Genomic DNA, 23,515 nt, shown 5'->3' with positions numbered 1-23,515 from the left:
TCTCTTAAATAAATGATGTCTGTTAGTCTACTGTTAGGCCTTTTGTAAGAGTTTATTTCTTCTCGTGTAACTTATTTTGCAGCCAAAGTGAATCATGGTGAATTACCCTCTAAGAACTGAGATTCTTAAACTCTTTTACTGTTAGATGAGGGACAGTGAGTGGTTTTTGGCAGTGGTACCATCAGTTCTGCGAGAAAGGGAAGAGTAAACCCAGTGTTGAGAATAATTTTTATGAACAGCTATGGCAACAAGACCAAGGATCTAGAAGGAACTGTTTGGTCCTCATTGGCGAAAAACGGACACGTGAAATTTGAATGCCTCCCAATAAGAAAAGAAAGCATTCTGCTTAATGAACATCGGAGGATCAAGCAAAAATTTGATTTATTTATTCAATTTTTATTGCATATTAATCTTTGCATTGTAGCTGTTCAGCACAATTTCAAGGGGTAAATGCCACTCCCTAGAGAAGCTGAATGCCAGCACAAGGACACCCTTATTCCCTCATGGGCATGAACTCACCCTGCCTCCCGTGCTGCCAGGGAAGCCTCTGATGCCAGGAGAGCCAGCTGGGCCAGGATATCCTTTCAGACCTGTCACCCCTTTCGCTCCGATGTCCCCTTTCACACCTGCCACATAGCTGGGATGCCCAGGGGACCCTGGAGTTCCGGTCTTTCCAGGAATGCCTGGCATTCCCTTGCTACCTGCAGGCAGGGAAGAAGAAAAATAATGATGATTTAAACTGTTAAACCTGGGAAGGCTGACTTGCAGTTGCCTGTATGTAAGAAATTTTCCTGCTAGCAGCCTTCTTGAAACGTGGCACCATGATGTACAAGTACAAAAGGGCAGAGCACCCACGTGACATAACCCTGCAAAGCTTTTCTTGGGGGTGGCTCTGTGAAGCGCAGCTACGAGAGACTTTGCTGGGGGGCCTGCAGTGTAGTGGTACAATCAGCAGGGAATATTTAATATGGTAACTGAGAAAAGTCACTGATCGATAGTCCTGAATGTGCTTTGCTTTGTTTTGCTGTGACCACTGACCTTTTAAGCCAAAGAATCCCTTTGTGCCCCTTTCTCCAACATCTCCTTTTTCACCTTTAACTTCCATCATCATGCTGGGCTTGAGCTTTGGGGGTTCTCCCGGGGGGCCTTGATCCCCACGGTCACCTACAGGGTAAAATACCCAACCATGTTACAAAAAGCTAGTCAGCGGCGCTGTGTAGGAAGTGAACAGAAGAGTGAATTTAGCAAAAAAGGATTAACAGATAATCTTGCACAAGCTATGGAAAATCCACTTACATAAAAAGTTACCTGTGCCAATACAACATGTCAGCAGAACAGTAAAGCTTAAGATAACGTGAAAACTGAGTTAAACTTTCGTACATACAATCCTGGGGAGCTGGACCCTGATTCCTATGTGATAGCTGATTTACCTCTCAGCAGATTAGTTAGGTATCATGTGTTTATAAAAAACCCAAACACACACTGGAGAAAGCACAGAAAAGTGGGTTAGCTCCAGTGAAAGGGCAACTCTCAGCCAAAGCACGCCTTGGCTGAAAGAAAGTGTTTGGATTTGTTACCAATTATTTTTTCCTGGTCTCAATTTGAAGGTTACTGGTGACATCAGTAAATAATATCCTGAACAAAGGACCCAAACAGACTGTATGACTGTTACTAGTTCTTTATGGGATGTAGAGACAGGCCAGCCATCCAGACTTGTCTCCTATGAACATGCACTTATATTCTTATACTTCTTCACCAAGAAGTGTATTTGCAGTTTTCTTCGCAGTGGGTGATTTCACACATGCCTTTTGCTCAGACCTCCCCTGAATTACTGGGAGCACTGTCTCGCAACCTTTGAATTGCAGACCACTTTTCTTAATTACCTGTCTCAGGGTCCCTAGAAATAACATTTTGGCCGTGTGGTGAATCGTGTATTTAGACATAATGTTATGCAAAGAAAAGAGGACTGAGTTAGCTTTCATTTCACCGGTGATGATATCAACTGATACATTTCTGACTTTTAACTACTTAATTGCTTGGTTTTCTGAATATTTCAGTTTCTTTACAGGGTAACTGAAGCAAAATCTTAATCTTTTCCCCCCAAACACCTTACACTTCCTGGGAAAAGGCTCTGTTAGTTCTGCACAAGCCCAGAGGTGCCACTCTTTGAGCTCAGCTGAATAATGAAATGTCTGTCTCCAACCTTAAATGTGTAAAGATTCACAGAGAAGTAACTTTTCCCTGAGCCTAAAATCCAGGCCTCTTGGCCAGAGGCCCATGTGTGAAATAGGTAGAGGAATGTCTGAGCTAAATTTATCAAGTGAAAAATGTGTCGTCTTTGTCTTTGTGTCCTTGTAAAATAGTTCTCCAAATGTGAAAAGCAAACACAGTGGTATCATCCATAAACAAATACCTTTAAAGCCACGTGCACCCTGTGAGCCTTTATCGCCCCGAGCCCCAAACGGGCCAAATTCTCCTTTGATTCCCTTGATGCCTGGTCTTCCTTTGAGGCCTGTCATGCCTTTGAAACCATCAATGCCAGGTGAACCTCTCAAGCCTTTAAAGAAAGATGGGGAACAGAGTTGTTACTTCACTCAGATTTCTGCGAACTAAGTAAATGTGAACCAGCAACGCGTGACTAGAATGGTACGAAAACTTGTGTAGCGGTACCTATGGCTGGGTGCCTTGATGCCTGGGGCAATCTGCAGCTCTACATCAGGCACCCAAGCTCTCTGACAGGTAAAGAAGAGCCGGGGTTCACTAGACTGCCTCAAATGGCCAAGAGGAGATGTTGTGGAGATGACCAGAACTTTGTGTCTTCTTCTGAAAGATCAGCTGAACCCCTCCCTCTCCTACAGATAAGCTAGAAAAAGGGACCTAGTTCCAAGCAATGTTTTCAGTCTACCCATTCTTCTACATGTGGAGATACAAATCATGGGTCTAAGTCTGGCTGGCTCTCTTTCACCAAAAATTCCTGTACTCCTCTTTTCTGAGCAAGAGGATGCTGTTTTCCATGGGTCATTCCAACAAATAGTTCATCATTCCTCACAAGTGAGACCTGATCAGTACTCCAGAGTTGTCCTAGGAAAAAAGTCCTATCTTTCCAACTGATGAAATTGCAACGTGCACTTTTAGGCACGCACCCCACCTTTGTGTTTAACTTGGCTTCACATGGAGTTCAATCCTGTTGAAACTCCCTGTGTGATGTAGACAGCTTGCATTATACATAATGTTTTTGTGGCTGGCAAGTGAGAATCTCACCTTCTCTATAAGTGAGACTGGTATCCTGGTAAAAGTCAACATCAAGGTCTTGTGTCTGGCATTGCTCACTACACAACTGCTAGCATTAAAAAACTTAATGCAAAGATTTGGGGAAACATCTCTTTTATTTCATTAAAAGCTAGTGTGACTGGGACAAGGGAAAAATTTCTGGAGAGTGAAAAAAGACTGTATTTTTCAAAAGGAGAAATAAGACAGCCATTGCTCTTCTAAATAGGGCTGCATGTCACAGGCCGGCATTTTGACAAGCACAACACAGGCGTAAACAGCCAGTGATTCTGGAATATATTAGGCACATGACCCTAATTCTTCTGTTTTAAACAGATGTAGCCCAGTAGAGAATGTGTCCTGTTCATCTCAGTACAGAACAGCTTTAAGCAACTTTTTTCTGTTTCCTTTATTATCATGAGTTACGAACTTGCCAAGGTGTTCTATGCCTATGGTTTTCCTATGTGACTAGCTTTAAGTAAGGGAGTAAATACTGCAGATCTGTCTACTGGTATGAATAAGCAACTGTTTTCAAAGCAGCCATCCAGAGCTCACCTTTATCTCCTGGAAAGCCATCCATTCCACTTATGCCAGGGGGACCAGTCACACCACGTATACCTTGTAATCCCGGGTAACCTGTTTCACCTTTGTCACCAGACAGACCTTTGAGGCCCACAGGGCCAGGAAAACCTTGCTCACCATCTTCTCCTCTAGCACCAGGTGGACCTGCCATGTAAACAGGGAGATTAAAAAGCGTTTGGACATACATGATGATTCCATACAAGGTAGCTCAAGAGAGAGAAAACTGCTATCCTACCAGCTTCATGTTGAGGGGGGAAAATTAGGATTGTTTTCGGCAAAGAACCACAGAAATGATTATAAAGACAAAACAGCTCATCAAAGCAAACCAGTCTCTCTACCAGCTTGGCTCTGTACCCACTCCCAGGAAGGATCTTCCTCTCCTCTTTAATTTAAGAATTAATCCCCTTTTCCATAAGACTACTCCCATTCGGTAGCTCCCTCCTCCCAGTCTGCCATCAGCAAGTTCTAACCTGGCTTGGTGGGTGGCTATAGAAGGAAAAGCAGCAGCTCTGCCAGTGAGGACCGTCATCACCCTTGCTTCTCACCTGTGATACCAGCACAATTTGCAATCACAGTGTCTGCACCATTGCTGTCATTTCCCTGGCTGGGAATTAAAGTGTGGTATCTGCCACAACCCCAGGCTTAACTTTCTGCTGCAGAAACCATACAGTTGCCCTGCCACAGGGAACCGGCAGGACGAGTGACACAGGACAGCAATCGTTCCTCACCCACAGGTCCTTGAGAGCCAGGCCTGCCATCTGGCCCACGGTTTCCTGGTGGGCCTGGGAATCCATGTGTTCCTGGTGTTCCTGGCAATCCCATCAAACCGGGGAGACCTTGTGGCCCTGGATCTCCTTTGGGTCCTGGCAAACCTGGGTTACCATCTGCTCCTAAAATGCCATAATCATGCATTAGAGAGCATAAATATCTAGAGAGCTTATTATTACACATAACTTCTGCGTATACACTAGTCTTTCACAGGGTATGTATTTCCTTTGAAAATTCAGTGAGAACAGGAAAAGCAAATTAAAAGACTGCTCATTAGTTTTAAAATAATCGACATTACCAGTAATGATCTCAGTATTTGCATTGGAAAGTTTGACTGGCTCTTTCAAATGAATGGAAACAATTTGCACCAGGTGGATATAGACGGAGCAGTTCTCTTCCATTTTTACCCCAGTAATTCTGCAATTCCTGATCTCTCTCTTTATCACATACGTCTTTGTAAGAATCAAATCAGGCAGCTGACTGAACCACTGAAATAATGCTCTGTATCTTTTCTAAAATGTGATAGGCAGGAATACAACCATTTAAGGCAGATGGTGGGTTGTGGTTTTGCATTATGCACGAATTTTCAAGTAAGGTCATCACACGGCATTGTTACAAGATTCATACAAACACCTAAGCAAAAAGGCCCTGATTCTACATGACTTAGTGCACTGGGTGAAAATTTACAGCTCTATGATGTAAAAGCAAAGGAGGTGTCAAGATTTAAAAGGTAATGCCTGCTTTGCATTCAGATTGGAGAAGCGACAGTGTAAGAGACCTCAAAAGTACACGACACTTTAAAATCCATGCCAAGTGGATCTGTTTCTCTTTATTCAGGTTTTACATCAGTGTAGGTGCACTGGCTTGACTGCAGTTAAGGTGCTTTGTAACTGAGGTCACATAAGGTGAATTTTCTCAACAACAGAATACAGGCTTTAGCTCTCTGTTCTGAGGAGACAGTAGTTTAAGTGGCATAGATGATACGAAGGAATCACTAGCCACTTCATATAAAACTAAAAATCAGTATGAATAATTAAATTTTTCATGTGCTTTTTTTGGAGCCATTCTGTCAGAACTGTAAAATAAATCAGGAACAGAGAAACTAGTAATGCTTTTTCTTTTTGCTGCACATATTTTTCGTTCTTACTAAAAAACTTAGTTTTACAGAAATGCTTAGAGAGAAGGTACAAAGTCACACAAATTTTTTTTCCCCTTTTCAATCCATGTTTTACCTTTAATTCTTCCCCTTTTCAGAGGTGTTAGCGATGTTCTGTGCCTTTTCTCAAACTTGTCAAGTGCCACAGAACTGCCTTCATCTCTTTCCTTCACTCTAGGGCTCTACTGAAGGTGAAACCAGCTCTCCTCACTTCAAATAACTCATGTAATATGATGCTGCTCTTTTTTAAATTGTATTGAAAGTAATGAGAAGAGTCTACAAAACAGGTTCCTGTGATATACCTCCTTGCTTTGAGCTAGTCACACAATTACTACTCCTTTCTCACTTCTGTAACAGGGCAAGGGGGTAATCAGCAGTCCTAAATTTAACTCTGTGTCCAAATGCTACTGAAACTCTGTATCAGGGGATGCTTATTTCACATATGCTTTTGAGAGTCCTCCACAGAATTCTGAGTGACAAAGTCAGATTTTGTACATAAACTATGGTTCTCTCTGTTTTCTATAAGGAGTTTAGTGTGGTTTTTTTTTAGCTCTGTGAAATAGTGAAATAAAATGAACACCCTAAAAAGTTATGAATAAGTATATAATGTTATCTTTTTCTTGTTTCTGAGCGCCCAAAGACTGACCAGGTAAAATGGCTTATTAACATTTACTAAACACTATGACCTCTTAGTTAAAATTTACAAATTCTGCATTAGTGCAATGTGCTATCCTGCGAAGTCATGTCTTATCCAAACGTCGCCTGGCATGGGAAACAATCTCCATATTATGCAGTATGTAAGTTAAAAGTCAGGGTAATAACTATATCACCACTCCCCTAACTACAGTGGGGAAAAATTAACAGCACATCTGAACACAACAAAGATGAGCAAAAATCTGGTTCTTTGGTATCCAGTTGTAGCTGATTTGCTGTAATGTAATGTGAAGGAATGCTGGCCTTAAGCAATGGATCTCCAGAAGGTGTTTGGAGGACCCAGGCATACTGGTAACAGCTGAGGTAGATGGGGAAGGGCTGGGAGATCATCAGGCACTGGGACTTGATGCTGGGGTCATCAGTACTTCCAGCGCATGGGAGATCATCAGGCAACAGGACTTAATGCTGTGGTCTTCAGTACTTCCAACGCATCCTAACACTGTCTCTTACTACTCTCACATCTCCAAAATTTGGCTTAATTTATATCACACTCTTACTCAAACATTTCTTTATTTGAAATAGCTGTTACCTCTAGCTCCCGGTACTCCTTGATCTCCCGGCACGCCTTTCAACCCTGGGAAGCCAGGGAGCCCGACATCCCCTCGGGAACCTGCTGCTGCTCCTAAAACGTCACCAGGCAGGCCCTTCAGTCCTGCCGCTCCCGGAGCACCGGATTTTCCCGTAAGGCCTGGGTGTCCCTGCAGTCCAGGTAGACCGTTCGGGCCCCTGTCTCCCCTGGGCCCAGTAAAACCTATAAATAAAACAGGGACTAGGTATTACAGGGTTCACTACAAATATTGGGAGTTCAAATCCTAGATACACCATCATAATGCCTTTTATATTACTGTAATTTTCCTTAGTTCTTAGCGGAAACCTATAGAATTGAACAAAGTGTTACATGCATGTTTTTAAACCATGCAGCATTTATAAGAACATTTGACCAAATGTGGAAATTGGCAGAACTTACAGATGACCCCTCAGGATCCCTAGTCCTGGGTGATAAAAGATCCACAGCTCCAAGCACAGTTACTTCTGTGCACCTATTTTGACATGGCTATCGCAGCATTTTCTAGATGTCATAGTCTGTAAAAAATCAGTTCCTGTACACAAAAACCTGCTTTGATACACAGCAGGGGTAACACATTTCAAGGGGTGAAACTTGAAAAAAAATAGAAATTGCATAACTGGCAAGACCTGGGGGAGTTGCCCAGATGGGTCATTGCTGTTGCTGTTCCCCACACATCTCAAGGGACCAATGCCAATCGCTTCAGACTCTTGATGAAGGAGTGCCACCATCCCTGTCCTCTACCCTGTAGGTGAATGACTGGGAGGGCACAAGCCCCATTACCACAAATGACAGAGGAAAAGCTTCTTGTGGACTGGGAAACTGGACCTGCACTGGAAGTTAAGTCCAAGCACTGGTGAAAGATAGCATGGAAGACTGCAGAAAATTGCTCTGAGTGCCGACCACGCTGTGGCCTGGGAGCCTCAATTTAGCATTTAGAGCACTCTTCAGAGCTTAGCAGGGAAAACAGAGGTTCATGGTCCTGCCCTACGCTGCACAGAGCATGTTTTATGATGCATCCCTTGCCTGTTGAACAGAAGATGCATCAACTCTTCTTTTGCTTTCTCTTTTGCCACTACAGATGCTGTAGATGAGCCTGAAGAATACTTTCAGGTCATGTGCTGCCTTAGGGAAAAGCAGCAACTGGGCACTGGTTTCAGGAAAGTCTGCAGCACTTCTTTGGAATCTGAGGATTTAGGGCTTTGAAAACAGATAGATGGAGAGAATTTCTAGAGAGCTCCTAAATTAAGTTGCATCAATAGCTCCTGAAATGTGCTACAGAAAAACCTGGTGCCCATTTCTCTGACCTGATTAACCTGATCAACCACAGGGAAGTGATAGCTTCTGCAGTAACTCTTGCTGGACTGACTGATGATCCATGAACATACTCACTGGAGCTTACATGAGTATGCAGTGCCATTATTTGAGGCTCATCTGACTTACTATCTATGAACAGATCAACTGTACATGCAATTAATTCATGTGTCTTGGACATCCTGGAACCTCTGGAGAGATACAGAAGCCCTGGGGTTTAATCTGTACCTGTTACAGACTAGCCTAAAATATGACAGGTATTGAACACTTGCAAACACTGTTGCCACCTACAGCCAAGGCGAGTAGCTAGTACTCTGCCTCTGATACATCCAGTATAATTTATGCTAATGCTGGAATGAGTTAAATAGAAATACTAATACTAGTATTTTTTCCTTTCTGCATCATAATTCTAAGTATATTCCATCTGGAATCTGAAATATCTTGTTATTGAATTTCTTTATTTCTATGTGAATGTCATGAATTTTTACTGTCACACAGTTTTGCACTATAAAGAAGATTTTAAAAGGTTGGAGTCTATGTTACTTTTCGTAATTACAGAAGTTGCAGGAAATCCTTTTAATTTGAAAAATAGCGGTTTTGTATAATAACTTAATGTTTGAATGTGGAAGGGAAGATAAGTGAAAAATGTATCTGGAAGCAAGTTTTTCTGTTTCAGTGACTATAGTAAAGAGGCCAAAAGTATATAAAGAATGACTAATTAATTATGTCAATATACCTGGAGGACCTGGGTATCCTTCCCGACCTGGATCACCTCGTGTACCATTTGGCCCTGGGTAGCCCTTTGGACCTGGATCACCTGGGAATCCTCTCACACCTTTTGCACCTAAATTACATAAAAGAAAGTAAATAAGTGTGATCTGAACAAACAAAACAGAAATGTGCATATAATGTAAGAAAAGGTAGTGGTAAATAACATCATGTGTTTTTGGATGCAGAGATGAAAATTTTGTTTAAATTAAACGGGACGACACTGTAGCTCTTTAGCAGTACTCAAGAACAGCATCAAGACATGGACCAAAATCTAGGCTAAGTGCTCTTACAAACACAGATTAATGTGACTTAAAGACTAATGATATGGAGACTACTAGGGTGAAAATAATCTCACAGACTTTTGGAGACTTTATTTTGTAAATTAAGGCTTTTAGCTTAAGGTCAAAAGCCAATGTCAAAGAAGAATGCTCAGCAGAAACAGGCATGAGATGCTGTAGCAAGAGCCAATTTTTCTCTTTCCTGCTCTACTGATCACAGAACAAAAAGAGACTGGTTTAGATAAACATGAAATAGAAATGTAAGGCTAAAGGTTAGATCTAATCATCCTAGAAACTGAATACAAATTAACCAGCCTACTTACTATATTTGTAACAGTACAGGCCTATAGCTTTGGTAGGAAAAGAAGGGCTGTGCCCTGGAAAAGTGTTCCTCTGGCACTGAATTCATGTTCATATCAAGTTATATCCTGACAAGTAAAATAAGACTTCACTTCCTTGTGATTTGACATTTGGGTAAGGGCAAATATTACTGTTTCTTAACATCTCAAAACCTGCAAGCATTTTGTAGGATTCTTTTGTTAAGTTTATGAAATCATATTATTTTTATGTTATATTATTATTTTATATTATTATTTTATGTTTTTTCCATACAATAGTTTTATTACATGAGTCTCCCTAATTCATTATCTTCCAAGATCAAGATATTTTGGTAAAGTTCTTTGAAAATAATTCCTGTGGAATGCTTTGTTTCCCTACCTCTCCCGCTCCTCAAACTCCTTAAGTTTCCAGCTAAGGCCTGAAAGTCAACGACATGCTTTAACATTTTAAATGTTGTTGCTTATCGTCACCATGAACTGCAACTCTTTTATTTATGACACTGAAAGCAATTTTCTCTCTACTTCTAACTATGACAAACCAAGGAAAATACCACTTGAATGTTGAGACTTCCTTATACTTTAGTTTTCTGAATTCCCATTATTTAACCATGATTTTTTGCAGTTTTAGCTGTTGTCTGTGAAGGGGAGAAGGAAACCTTTTAAAAGATCACAAATAAGGTGCATATAAATGGCCAATGCAGTGTGAATAGCATCTTCCCGGTGCCATACAAAACTATTGTTCTCTCCCTTATATGAACAATAACTTATCAGAAAGCAATTAAAAAGAAAAATCCTTTCTTTCAGGTCTCAGTGAAAGATTCTAACGTACCTCTTACCCAAATAGCATCTTGGTTTTCTTTCCCATCTGTAATAACTGACTTTTCATTCATTCTGTTCAGTATTGCACTCATTAAAAAGCCATGTTAGAGAAAGAAGGTGGCAGATAGAGAACGCAACCACTGCTTACCACCATTAGCTCGTGTTAACATGTTGTGCCAAACAGTAGTAAGAAAAAGGTTTTATTTTAGATCAGTGTTTAGTTTGCAATTGCTTTAGCTGTTTTTGAAACAGAAAACAACTTAAACATTTCATTCAACAGTGATCACATAGGTCTTGAGACTACTGAATAACCAGGATGTAACTTAGGGTGGGCTGTGTATGTTGCCAGGAATTTCAAAAGAAGTCAAGGACATAAGGGTGTGAGACTACAAAGATTACTTCTTAGTTGATACACTGGGTGCCATCAGCACCCAGGACACTGAGAGACTTGGTTGTCTATAGCAGAGCTCCATCCTGGCTGAAAAGGAGGAGGGAAATCTTGTGGACAAACCCACATCACTCTAAGCAGACAATGAAAATAGTGTAAAGGAGGTGTTGGTGCTTTTGTGCGAATGTGGAGAATGTGGGTAGGAATGATGCTCCAGAAAGCTAGACTGACACAGCTATAGCAACAAGAACCTGCAAAAAGTTGCAAAATGTGCCCTGTTCCTCCTGGGTTTCCAGCTCCAGAACTGCCTCAGGCTGAAAGTTGGCTATGAACAGAATTCTGCACTGGACTCAGCAAGGGGCCTTTTCCAGTTTTTGGAGGGAAGGGATGCAAAAAAAAAAATAAAATCTTAAATTTACTAAAACATATGAGCTGACAAAGAAAGATTTGTGAAAGAGTTAACCAAGGGCACAAAATACAAAACACACAAAACCAGCATCACTTGTGTTACAGCAGTCTTACAGCTAGGAGTTAAATCTGACTGTATTTGCTGAAAGAAAAACCTTCCAGCTCATGTGAATGAAAGAATAAACAAATTGTCTTACTCAGAAAAAAATTACAAAAATGGCAAAGAAAACAACCTTTCAGAAGCATTCATAACAACAAACTAAGCCATTAGGACTAAGGAAACACAGGTCAGAGATACACATCATCTTTCAACAGAGTGAAAATGTTCCCTTTTAAGATCCATTAGTCTCTGATAAATCAGTCCATCAATCCATGCGTGCCATAATAAACCTTGCGCTGGAAACCCCCCCGCCCAAGCTTGACCTTAAAATTTATAGCCCAGATTTCTGACCTTGGCTAAAGTATGGGGGGCATAGGAATGGGTGCATCAAGAATTTTACATTTCCCCAGAGATTGAAGGACCCAGTCATGGTTTTCATCAGTACTTTTACCAGCTGGTGATGAGAAGAATTTCTGAAAAACAGCTTTATTGCTTAGGCTGGGAGAACACAAACTTATGGGAACTACCAGCGCTGGTCAGAGGATCCCTTTTCAAGGCCAATCATTACGACCACTCAGTACACCTGGTCCACATTTCTCTCAATTCCATCTCACACAGTCCTTCAGACCGTGTCCCCACCTCCTTTTCCTCTTCCTTTTGGAAAGAGGTGGGGAAACTTCAGTGCTGTGAAGGCCCAGGATCACCAGTTGGTCCCTATGGGCTATGGTGGACCAGCTTTGCAAGGAAAAGCATGCGTGGCTACAGACAGCACAACTGCATTGCATCAGACAACCTGGCCCTTTACAGCGAGCTGTCTTAAAAGCCTTTAGGCTTGCATGTACTGAAGGCACTCTGTATATCACATGAGGAGAAACAGTAGGAAGGATCTTCCACAGTCCTCCATTGCAACCTTTTATCACCCTGCTCTCAAGAGGATAGGATTTTTCCTTGTGAAGTGTCCAGTCAGCTCTGAGAGACCTCAGTATACTCTCTAGCAATAAACTCTCTCTGTAACTCTTACTTACCTGCATGTGGAGAATAGCAAATGAGCTGTGCTTTCTGCCTCCTGTTTTATGGCTGACCCTTATTAGCAAAGGCAGAATTAGCTCAGGAACAGCGCAGCCACCTGGGATGCATGCTGCTTAGACCTCTCTGCTGGCTTCAAGCTACCTCTGCCTTCCACTGTAATTTCTAAAACTTGCTGCCTGCTAAGGCTCAACTTTAATAGATCTGGCAAGATCTCCCTCAAAATGTCGTGTGTGTGTGAAACAAAGGTGAAGGCAAAACGTTACCTGTGGCTCCTGGCAGTCCTGGCTTGCCTTGGGATCCCTTTGGTGGCCTCACACAGCCCGCACCTGCAAATGAAGAGGGTTAATAGCACTGTATGTGCTCAAATGCTGCCTCTCATCAGCTCTGCACCTGCAGTTGAGATCACATCATTAAAGTAGGTGAATGAAATTAACAGGCAAAACCTTAATTTAAAAAAGGTTTTATTTTTCACTAGAAAAAAATTATTGGTTGTGGGTAGTAGCATTTTCAGGGGAGCACTCACACTGAGCTGCATCCCAACAGCTGCTCTTCTGCCTGTTTTGCAGAGGCTATGGTGGCTGCTCCAGCTAGACTGGCATAGGAAGGGTAGTCCAACCTCATGGATGAATGTATTTTTCAGAGTGAGAGAGACACTTAGTTTCCCTGTGGGCAATTTATACCCCTGAAGCAATAAAGTAAATTTTTGGTAGAAATGAAAGGGTTTTTTCTTTATGGGTCAAATTGCACTGAAAATCTTCACTCAAAGATTTTCTTTAAAAAAAGTTGCTTACATTTTCTTGGGCACCTAATTTCTGGGACCATCATTAAAATTGCATGGTAATCATTATTTTGTCACAATAAATACTCAGGAGCAATGAAATAAAGACTTTCTGAATTGCAAGAATAAAACTACAATAATTTCAGAATATGTACAATTTGATTAAATTACTTTAGAGCTACATACAGTATACGCATGGTTATTTGTGACCTGAAGTTCAAATAGTTTACAATCAAGAGCATCCAAAGCAGTCATCAGAAAGTAAGCATCAAGCCATAAGAGCAGCATAAGACTAAATATTAAAATATATTCAAGCCATTTGTATGTACAGTACCTGACCATATTGGCTCAGTTGCATCTCCTCTAGAAAAGTCTTCAGTGACCTGCCCACAATCTTATGAGCCAAGAAGGAAAAGATAGTTATTATTTAAAAGAGAGAAATCGTAAAACACTCTCAATTCTAACTAAAATGTCTATTACAACATCCGATAAAGTACTCTCATATGTATTATGCATACATGCAACACAAACTATTTCCTATAACATACTGGAACTCTCTATCCATATATTAATTAGATCCAGGCTTGAAACCTAACCCAGTCAGAATTAGGAGGCTCTGTGTCCCAGGCACTGTGCAGGGTTGGCAGGTGCCTGCTCTGGCTTGAATATTCTGCCAGGCATCCTGAAGTTGTGCAATAGAACTTTGAGCCTGAGCTCTTGTGAATGTAGCTCTGGCATTCTTATGCTGGAAGGGACTTGGAAAGCTGCAGAGACGCTATGAAGAGATCTGAAAGATGGGTACATGATTTTCTCTGGTCATTTAAAAGATTATGTTGGATGGGAAAGACCAGAGAAAACCACCTGTGAGTACTCCAACAGCAGGATGTCGCTCCATTGCTTCTGACTGCTTAAAACCTGAAAGATGTTACTTGCTGGCACTAAGACATTCATTCATGCTATTTCAATACCTGACATCAAACTGCTGGGACCTCGGAAGTATTTCCTTCTTTAAGATTTCTGTACAACTAATATAAGCGATCCCTTTTCACCCCAATAACCTCCCTTTTCAACAGCGTGCTGCACAGATGCTGCACACAATTCAGTAATGATCTCCCATGGCTTTGCTGTAAGACAGAGTGACTGTTAGAAGTGCCTTACCTAGTTGGCCAGGCTCTCCTGGCAGACCGGGCAGACCTGGAGGTCCTGGGTTTCCATCTTGTCCATGGTCACCTGGAGGACCCCGGTACCCTTTTGGGCCAGGAAATCCTTCACCTGGCAGGCCTGCTTCTCCTGGAAAGCCCTTTGGGCCTAATTCACCTGGATAACCAGGATCACCAGGGAAACCTCTGATACTGTCACCCTGTGGGAAGTGAACACAGGTGGTCACTCCTGACTTTGTTGACGAAACAAACATAACTCAAACAGTTGAACTACTCTCATGAATGACACCTTAGAGGCAGTAATTTCTCAGGTGTTGCATCCCAGCTCTTTAAATCAATATTGCAAATAAAATATTTTTTTTGAAATAATCATCTAACATTCATTTAGACCCTATGGAAGAAAAGGCACAAGAGAAGCACTCTTAGAGGGAGCACTCCCCTAAGAATGCGGACCCATGAATGGCACTTGGGCAATATGAATCACTGCTGTAGAGAGGCTTACTGCCCTTTCTGAAAAGCTGCAAGTGCATTTTGGGGAAACCATATGCATCACTAGAAATGTTCTGTGCGTCATTTACTTCTGAGACCTTGAGAAAAGCTAACATAAAATTGTGCCGTGCCCAAGTGGGCAGATTTTTTCTGTGTCTGTTTCTCTAGTGATATTTCCACACTATTGAATCAACATCTTACAAACCTCACTAGAAAATGTTTCCATTGTTTCCAGCCTCAGACGTATCAGAAAGTACCATCTTTACTGGTATGAAAAAGCAGTGTGGTCCAGATTGGGTAATATGGCTCCAGCCCATTTTCAAATATCATGTAAGAGCACCCCAGGGTCCAAAACACCATTTATGATGGGTGAGATGAATTCCTCTTGCAAGGTATTTAATTTTTTCTTTTGCCTACCGAAGGAACTTAGAAAATGAACTGAGACTACATGTCTCACTACTAGATGGCTACAGTTAGTGAGGTGCTATCAAGCATATATATGATGACACAACCTACATTTTGGGGGTGTAAAATTGTGGTAAATTTTGCTTTTCTTTAACTCAGTCATAACAAAGTTGTTGATGTTCTGTCACACAGGATCTCTCTTAGACAATGCTAGAAGGAGTCACTAATAAACCAATAATTATCACAAACTAACCAGTAATACAAGCTGGCCTAAATGGGTTATACACTACTACTCAGTTGTTTAAATAAAATGGAAATAGAAGTGAAAGATGTTATAAAAACCCTGAGAGCAAGCCTGATGTTTAATGCATCAATAACCAGCAAAGCCAGTCTAGTTGTGCATCGTTATCTGTGAGAGAAGGATAGCCTGGTGATCATAACAACTCAGAACTAAATGCATTAGCAATTGAGTGTGGTGGAAACGATCTAACTGCATTTGCTACCTACCGGAAGGCCAGGCTGTCCTGGTAAACCATCTAATCCATCTCTACCTGGGAAACCATCTTCACCTCTGATACCGGGCAGCCCAGGATCTCCTCGGATTCCTTTGGTGCCTAAAGAAGACCCTTCATTGTGAGGCCAATCTCTCATGAAAGGTATAAACAACAGCAAAATACAAGTGATATGAATTTTTACTTTACCTTTTGTAGTTATGTATAAAGAATCTCCCTTTTCTCCTTTTGGTCCAGGAAATCCATGTTGACCCGGAAATCCCTGGTTTTACATACATTGAAAAGAAAAAAAGAAACAGAACCACTTAAAAAATAAGTATCAAGATTGCATTTCCACTGCCCTGCCTAAAAAAATAAGTCTCCTTAAGTTTTACTGCTTCCCCGTTATTTTCTGTGAATGATTTCCTCTTCAGTAATCCTGTTCTTGTGCCTGAATCTTTATTAATATGCTTTAATAGACAAGGTCTATGTTACCAAGGCATGGCAGGGGAGCTTCTGCATGAGGATGGCATTGGGAGAGCTGTGGCTTTCCATGAGCTAGAGTCCTGCAGATGACCGCAGCTGCAGAACTGCATTGGAGAAAACATGGTTAATTACTCAATGTTAGCCACTGAAGAAAATGCTGTAAGCAACTCTTCGGCACCACGGAAACAAAAATCAGTGTTACATTGACCTGCAGCCCCTCCTGCCCAGCACTATGTAAGAGGACAGCCTCATAGCTGGTGGTGGATTGTGGTTCACAACACTGTTGTGAGGCTGAAAAGTAGCACTGTCTTCATTTACCAGAGACAAGAACTTGGGCAGAGTGATTCAGTGACCTACCCCACATCACAGACCTATGGGAAAGGTTTTGGTTAGAAGGGAGAGCTGGAGGTCCTTGGTGCAACCCAGAACTTGGAGCTAGAGCAGGCTGCTCAGGGCCTTGCCCAGGCAAGCTTTGAAAATCTCCAAGGACGGAGATTTCCTCTCTTGCAAAGGCAAATGGTGATGAAGCTAAAGACCAGTCCCTGGCATTCCTGATGCCTTGGCATAATGCAGAATCCTCCTGAACAGCCCACCTGAAAAGTGGTACTGCTGGCTTCTGCCCAAGAGCCTTTCAATCATGGGACCAAACCCATGGTAGGTGCCAAGGCCCAGAGGTTACAGACTCATTTAACGTTGACTGTTTTACACCAGTTAGCTTTAGTTCTGAACTACATTCATGCTCACTAAAATACAAGCCACACGTTAGGTTTTCCCTAGCCTCCTCTTAATGAATTCCAGGGCAGACACTGAATTAAAGGGATGTACCTGATGCATTTATTTTTATTTAAAACACTCCTGTGCCATACAGTATTTAAAAGGCTGTCTTTTGCATCACTGCCTTTTACTGACATTCTCCAAGATTTTCTTGGGTGAAAAAGCACATGTGGAAACTGTATGTCAGCTACAGGTCATCTCTACAATACAGGTTTGCAGTTCTGTAAGTCTACGGTGGGAGATGAGATTTGAGTATAAGGATCCTGCTTTACCCGGGCCATATTTGCAGACTGCTTTTTTATGGTCAGTGAAGCCACATCTATACACCACAGTAAAGATGTTTCTTCTGGACATTGCTTTTTACAGGGCAAAAGAAATGTCAGGAACTTAATATCATGTGTACTATTTCACTGACTATATGACTGCAGGAATCTTCAGCAGTAATACTGCATTAATAATATGATGTTCACATTGCTATTTTTTGCTCTTCGAGGCTTAGATGTTGTGTACAATGAAATTTAGCACACAGGTGTTTTCAAAGTGTTTTCCAGCTGTTTCCAATTTCTTTTTCTCCACAGAAAAAAATACCCTTTGCTTTGGATAAAACGTTATTTTCATTAAATTGGTATAGATCTGATCTAGATTAAGTGTATTTATTGTCCATATGTGTAACTTGTTGAACATGCTCAGAGTTATGGAGTCACTTCTGCCTAAGAAAATGGACCAAGAATATTTAAGTTAAATTATTTTACTCTGAATTTGTTGCAGACCAAAAGCTGAGATAAAGTCAGGGCTTTGCCGCTGAGTAATATTTTGCACTGCTATGCTATGTCTATACTACATCTATACTACTGTCTGTTCTGTAGTAACTTAAATTCTGGGATGAAGATACTGAAATTCTTCATTTCAAAGGCAAAAAGCCTTGCAGAACTCGCAAATTTTTAACCAGTTTCAACACTGAACTTTTTGAAAATATTTCTGTCAAATTTTATGACTTCTGGAAAGTATAAATTCTCATACAAGTATTTTGAATTTTCAGAAAAAAGTACTTTTTCTGCTTTTTTTGACAGCCACAATCAAGTCAAAGTTTATTTTATTTTAACCCTAAAAAATCCCAAACTTAGGCTAGTTGTGAGTGTTTGTATTTTTAATGTTCAGAACGGCCTAAAGCACTAACTGAAACATTATGTTTGCTCTGACATCTTTGCAAAAACAAAATCAGTTTTGGGCAAGCTTTACAAAGATTTTATTCTAAAATCTTGAGAGATGTGAATTCCTGAAGTCAGTTCTGACTGCGAGGAGCCGTGATGCAGCTGGCATACTATATAGCACAGCACCTTTAAAAGTAAATAACAAGCAAGCAATTATAAACACAGCCCTTTTCTGTGGGTTATTGAATGGTGGGTTTTAGGAAGACTTAATGTATTGTAAGCAAGAACCTTACACTGCATCATTTTGACATATTAGCAACAACCTTAAGTTACTACCAGAATTGTTACCCTTCTAGATGGTCAGATCATACTTAGTAGTACAGCTGGATGAAAGGGTTCTGCTGAAACAGCTTTACTTAAATGGAAAGATTGTGGAAATCTTTTGCCTTCCCAAAACATCCTATTTTCACCTCCATACTAGCAATTTTTGGCTTTCTGAATTTTGTAGATAGCAATCTGAAAGCTGTTGAAGTGGCACACAAAAACCTAAATAATAAATTTCACTGTTTTTCCATGGAGCTTTTCCATAGCTTGGATTTTTTTTTTTTTCTAGTAGGAATATAAAACTATGCAATAAAGAAACATGTATCTCACTTTTGCTCCAGGGTAGCCAGGAATACCATGTGGTCCTTGATCACCAGGTTCTCCTTTCCTCCCAGGCTGGCCAGGGGTTCCTGGAAAGCCAGGAGGGCCAGGGGGACCAGTAGACCCCCTTCTCATTTCATCACCCACAAGGCATGTACTGCAGTCCCCTTCTTCACCTAAGGAAAGGATTGGCAAGAGAAGAAAGAGTGCTCTGTCACAACAAATAGATGTTCAGCTCTATTAATTTTATATATAGACTTGAGAATACTTGAGTAGTTTCTCAAATACTTGAGAAAAGTACTTCTTTTCTTTTCTTTTTTTTTATTTTTTTTTTTCTTACAAGAAACTAACACAGTGTTTCCGTGTTGTGTTAGCCCCGGATCAAATTCATCAGTCCCCAGGCATGCCATAAACTCAGACTGAATACGACAGGAGCTTTACACAATGCGTAACAGCAGGTCATCTACTGACTTATCTGTTATGACCTACCTTTAGGTCCTTTTTGCCCTCTTGGCCCAGGGAAGCCTTGCATGCCAAATCTACCTGGCTGCCCCTCCTGTCCTTTTAATCCAAAGAGAGAACCTAGAAGTTTAATTGAATAAAAATATACATTAACCTAATGTAGATTTACTCTTTTTCTCTTTCCTCCCTGTTCCTTTGAGCTGCACTGCATCTGCCCTTTTCTGTTTCAGCTAATGTCATTTACTGCCTAACCCAGCCTACTATCTACCCCCAGCTCTCTTCCTCGCTCCCAGCTTCCCACACCTGTTCTCAGTTGCTCCCATCTGCTGTAGCAGATGATCCTTGCCATACTTTGCTCTCTCTCACCCTGAATTCCTTTGCAGTAGCACAGACCGCTTGCTCTGGATCACCTTCTGCACATCCTTCTGTCCACTCCTGCTCTTGCACTGCAGTGTGGCACTTTTCGCAGAGGCACGGCACAATCTCAGTCAGAAGTGGCCTCTGGAGGCCACCTGGTCCAATCCTCTGCTTAAACCAGGGTCAGCCTCAAAGTTACAGCAAGTTGCTCAGGGCCTTGTCCAGCTGAGTATCTCCAAAGATGGAGAGTCTACAACCTTTCTGGGCAAACTGTTCCCCTCACAGTGAAAAAGGTTTTCCTAATATCTAAGCAGAACTTCTCTGTTGCAGCTTGTGATCATTGCTTCTTGCCCTGTTGCTGTGCTCCTCAGCGAGGCATCTGATTCCGTTTTCCCTATAACCTCGCAAGAGGCAGGGAAAGATAGCAGTCAAATTCCCCTTAGCTTTCTCTTCTACAGACTAAGGAAGAAATCCAGCTCTCTCAAGACACTCCTTGACACTCATATCCTCCCGCAGCCTGAAACAGACCTCCTTTGCTTTCAAATGTTGCCAGGAATGTCTAAAAATCATGTAAACCTCTCCTTCATTGACAAATATACAACACTTCTCCCCTGTGTGTCCTCCCCACTACTCATTTAGTTTCATTACCACAATCTACTTTCACACTTTGCCTTGCCAACAGCTATCTTTCAACACAAGCAGAGATGTTCCTGTGAATGCTCATCATCTCTCTTCATGCACTTACCAGGGGATCCAGTAGGACCAGGTGGACCACGGAGTCCTGGTGCACCATGCTTACCCGGAAACCCAGGGGGACCTGCCTGGTAAGCTGGAGATCCTAATTCACCTTTTTCACCCTTTGGTCCCATTTCTCCAGGTAAGCCTGGCTTATCCCCATCCGCTGAAACAGAACCAGGGAAGAAGTTCAGAACAGTTTCTTAACAATGCTGCTCAAAGAGCTGTAAAGTAGCAGAAGGGAAAGGTCATAAAACTGCATCCAGCATGCAAGGAAAAATGGAGATATTTAGCATGGAGCAAAAATGGTAACTGCACTTTTCACTTGAGCAAAATCACTGTCAGTTATGAAGCAAGGCTCTGTCATCATCTCTATTTCTGTTGTTTTGTCAGAGACCCATCGAGGCTGAAGGAAAATGGCCCCCTCAGTTTTTTTGCCCCTGCAGTTAGTTATTTACCACTCTGCATTGTGTATTCCACAGTCTGCACAGGTATTTCCCCCACCCTGACCCTGTTCAGTTAAAACTTGCTATAAAAATAAACTATTGGAACATGTGTTGCTGGCGTGTTACCATCCGAGAATCCAGGAAGACCAGGCAGCCCACGATCTCCCTCCTCTCCTGGGTCTCCCTGTAGTCCAGAAACACCTGGAAAGCCTGGGTCACCTCTTGCTCCTGAAAGACATCCCCAGTTCCACAAAACACATTAGTGTGATGCTGTTTGTGACTCATAAATGCTGACTTGTGATACACTGCAGATTGCTCAGTTCTTAAAAGTAAGAATTAAGAACTTCAAGGGCTTCAGAATATTAGAATATAGAATTATTTCTTAAAGGTAACATTAGAAATGCAAAAACCTGCTACATCATGCTGTGTCAGTCTGAATAAAGAAATACATCTGAGATATTTCTGTAAAGCCCAGATTCCTGGGAGCTGAGCACGACCTGTGACAGGAATGGTGTGAAGCCAGCACGCCCAGGAAAAAGGAGAGCATCTCTCAGCTCTTACCAATACGCTGCTAGAGCTACATTACTCTGGGAAGCACAGAAGACCAGGTGTCTGAGGAGAGCCCCTCTTTTTCCTACAAGAAGTTGCCATTATAACAGATGTATATGTAAGCTTTCCTCGGCTCCCCAGTACCTAAAGCATCTGCCTGTGCCCAGCTATTGCCTGCAGAAAGTATCATCCTCTTATCAAAGGTCAATGATACTTAGAGGATATACAGTGTATCCAGCCTCCTGCCTGCTTTCTCCTGCTCCAAAGAGCCTGTCAGGGTATTTGGTGTGATCTGAACAATATATTGGGCCTCTTGACCCCTTTTTCTGGGAGGAAGGCAACCATTCATTGTTAGACTCTGGCTTTCAATAAGACTAGTAAACTCAGTGGTACGAGGACACGGGCTGGGGCAATGGCATGTGATCACCCTTACTGTTTGCTGGCACCTTCCCTGGAATAGTTTTGGCCTTGATGAACTGATATCACCTTCTACGCGTTTCTAGTCTGGCCAGTCAGAGCCACTACAGCTCAGCAGGACAGCTGACAGTAGGTGCTACAAGTCTAGTGAAAGATCACAAAGGAAATCTGCCAATTTAAAACAGGAAAAAAAAATTCCTCTTCTATTCCTCAAGGCTTTTAAGATGTTGGTTTTGGGGTTTTTTTTGGTTATTTTTTTTTTTTTTTCTAAATACTAGCTTATAAGAATGGTGTCTGCTGTGCTGTCATTGCTGCACTTTATCCAGTCTCTGAAATGATGCAAAAGACAGACTCTCCCATTCTTCCTTTCACTGGACAACAAAGTCACACACCTTTTTGCTTGCTTTTTCTCTATGGACACAGGAATGCATGCATGCCTTTTGTATGGCAATTCAGCTTCAGCAGGAGTGACCAAGAAGCCACTTGTCTGCAAAAATGTGATTAGGGCACTCTCTCAGAAGGCAATTATACCTTCTGGAACAGTTTAGCAAACACAGTGGTTTAGGAAGTTGAATTATCAAGAGTTTCATGCTTTTGATCTATGTAGAAGATAGTAAAACACAGTTCAGATAAGCAATCTAAGCGAAGAAGACATACCTTTCCTTGGGATACGGGAAGGAAAATAGGAAACTGGTCCTGGAGGACCAATCTCCCCTGGCTCCCCCTGTTAACAGAAGTTGGAGTATCACATCTAAGCACATTATTCTAGAGAATTTCTTTTAAAATGGAAAGGTATGCCCATGAAACACAAAGAAATAAACTTTCAAAAGCACTTTAAAAAAATCTCAGAGATTTCAGTTTAACAACCCATGTAACCAGTTCTACAATGACGCCAAACAATTGTTATTACATGACAGGAAAGAAAGCAAAATGACATCTGTTTTATTGCTTCTAGCAAATGAAAGTAAAGCAGTACCTTGCTTCCTCTAGGACCATAACCACCTGGTGGACCATCAAATCCTGGAATACCCTGTAATACACATAAAAATGATTGACTTTTCCTTTATCAGAGAGAGAATAAAATTACTTGGTCTGTAGCAGCTGGCTTCCTCTGATGTTAGTGTGAAAACTATGCAACAGAGCTGAGCAGTTTGTCTACTGGGCGTGTAGTTACTTGGGCAATACCATTCAGTCCCCCTGTGTTTTGATGCTCCATCTCTTGGACCAAGTCTAACTCCTGTCAAAGGCCAGAGGGACCTGCTGCAGCGCAGGCTCTGTTGCCCCTGGCGGTGGCACAGATGGAAGGAGCACCTGCACTTTAAACCATTCTGTGGAGGCTGCAGGATGAGGGAGGAGAAAGGGGATCCCCTCCGTGCTAGTTGGCCCTGAGACACGTGGGCCAGGCAGCCAGAACACACCAAGCTGCTGCAAAAAGACTAAATGAGTCTGAATCACTACAAGTGGACATATTTTCACTGGAATGCAAACAGCGAGCAGCAAAACAGCACTGAAGTGCACAGGTCCTTTTTGCTGTTTTCCAGGTTGCTGGAACATGTTTGGCCAAAGAGAGGTTCCCTGGCTGACCAAGAAAAACTCAGGACCAGCCTTGAAGGTGCCTTCATCCAACTCTCCCACCCTTGGGCACGTTGTATCCCAGAGAAAATCTTCCATCC

The 23,515-nt window shown here is 41.8% G+C and overlaps 1 protein-coding gene across 2 annotated transcripts in view; it reads right to left on the bottom strand.

Annotated features, from left to right (window-relative positions):
• The window catches only part of COL4A2 (collagen type IV alpha 2 chain), a 149,638-nt gene that overhangs the window by 16,411 nt on the left and 109,712 nt on the right, over positions 1 to 23,515 (bottom strand). For both annotated transcript variants that reach the window (XM_055701240.1, XM_055701238.1), the window contains 18 exons: positions 22,819 to 22,872; positions 22,500 to 22,566; positions 21,003 to 21,104; positions 20,441 to 20,596; positions 19,366 to 19,458; positions 18,886 to 19,052; positions 16,031 to 16,103; positions 15,837 to 15,943; positions 14,434 to 14,635; positions 13,610 to 13,669; positions 12,761 to 12,823; positions 9,103 to 9,210; positions 7,017 to 7,238; positions 4,578 to 4,739; positions 3,823 to 3,993; positions 2,414 to 2,557; positions 1,039 to 1,164; positions 520 to 701 (listed from right to left, as the gene is read on the bottom strand). In XM_055701240.1, the coding sequence (XP_055557215.1) occupies positions 520 to 701; positions 1,039 to 1,164; positions 2,414 to 2,557; positions 3,823 to 3,993; positions 4,578 to 4,739; positions 7,017 to 7,238; positions 9,103 to 9,210; positions 12,761 to 12,823; positions 13,610 to 13,669; positions 14,434 to 14,635; positions 15,837 to 15,943; positions 16,031 to 16,103; positions 18,886 to 19,052; positions 19,366 to 19,458; positions 20,441 to 20,596; positions 21,003 to 21,104; positions 22,500 to 22,566; positions 22,819 to 22,872 (2,259 nt within the window). The remainder of the gene's footprint in view (positions 1 to 519; positions 702 to 1,038; positions 1,165 to 2,413; positions 2,558 to 3,822; positions 3,994 to 4,577; positions 4,740 to 7,016; positions 7,239 to 9,102; positions 9,211 to 12,760; positions 12,824 to 13,609; positions 13,670 to 14,433; positions 14,636 to 15,836; positions 15,944 to 16,030; positions 16,104 to 18,885; positions 19,053 to 19,365; positions 19,459 to 20,440; positions 20,597 to 21,002; positions 21,105 to 22,499; positions 22,567 to 22,818; positions 22,873 to 23,515) is intronic.

The sequence above is a fragment of the Falco cherrug genome, chromosome 2 (genome assembly GCF_023634085.1).
Source record: "Falco cherrug isolate bFalChe1 chromosome 2, bFalChe1.pri, whole genome shotgun sequence".
Classification (NCBI taxonomy): domain Eukaryota; kingdom Metazoa; phylum Chordata; class Aves; order Falconiformes; family Falconidae; genus Falco; species Falco cherrug.
The sequence above is the reverse complement of the archived record's forward strand: the minus strand, read 5'-3'. Positions and strand labels throughout refer to the sequence as shown.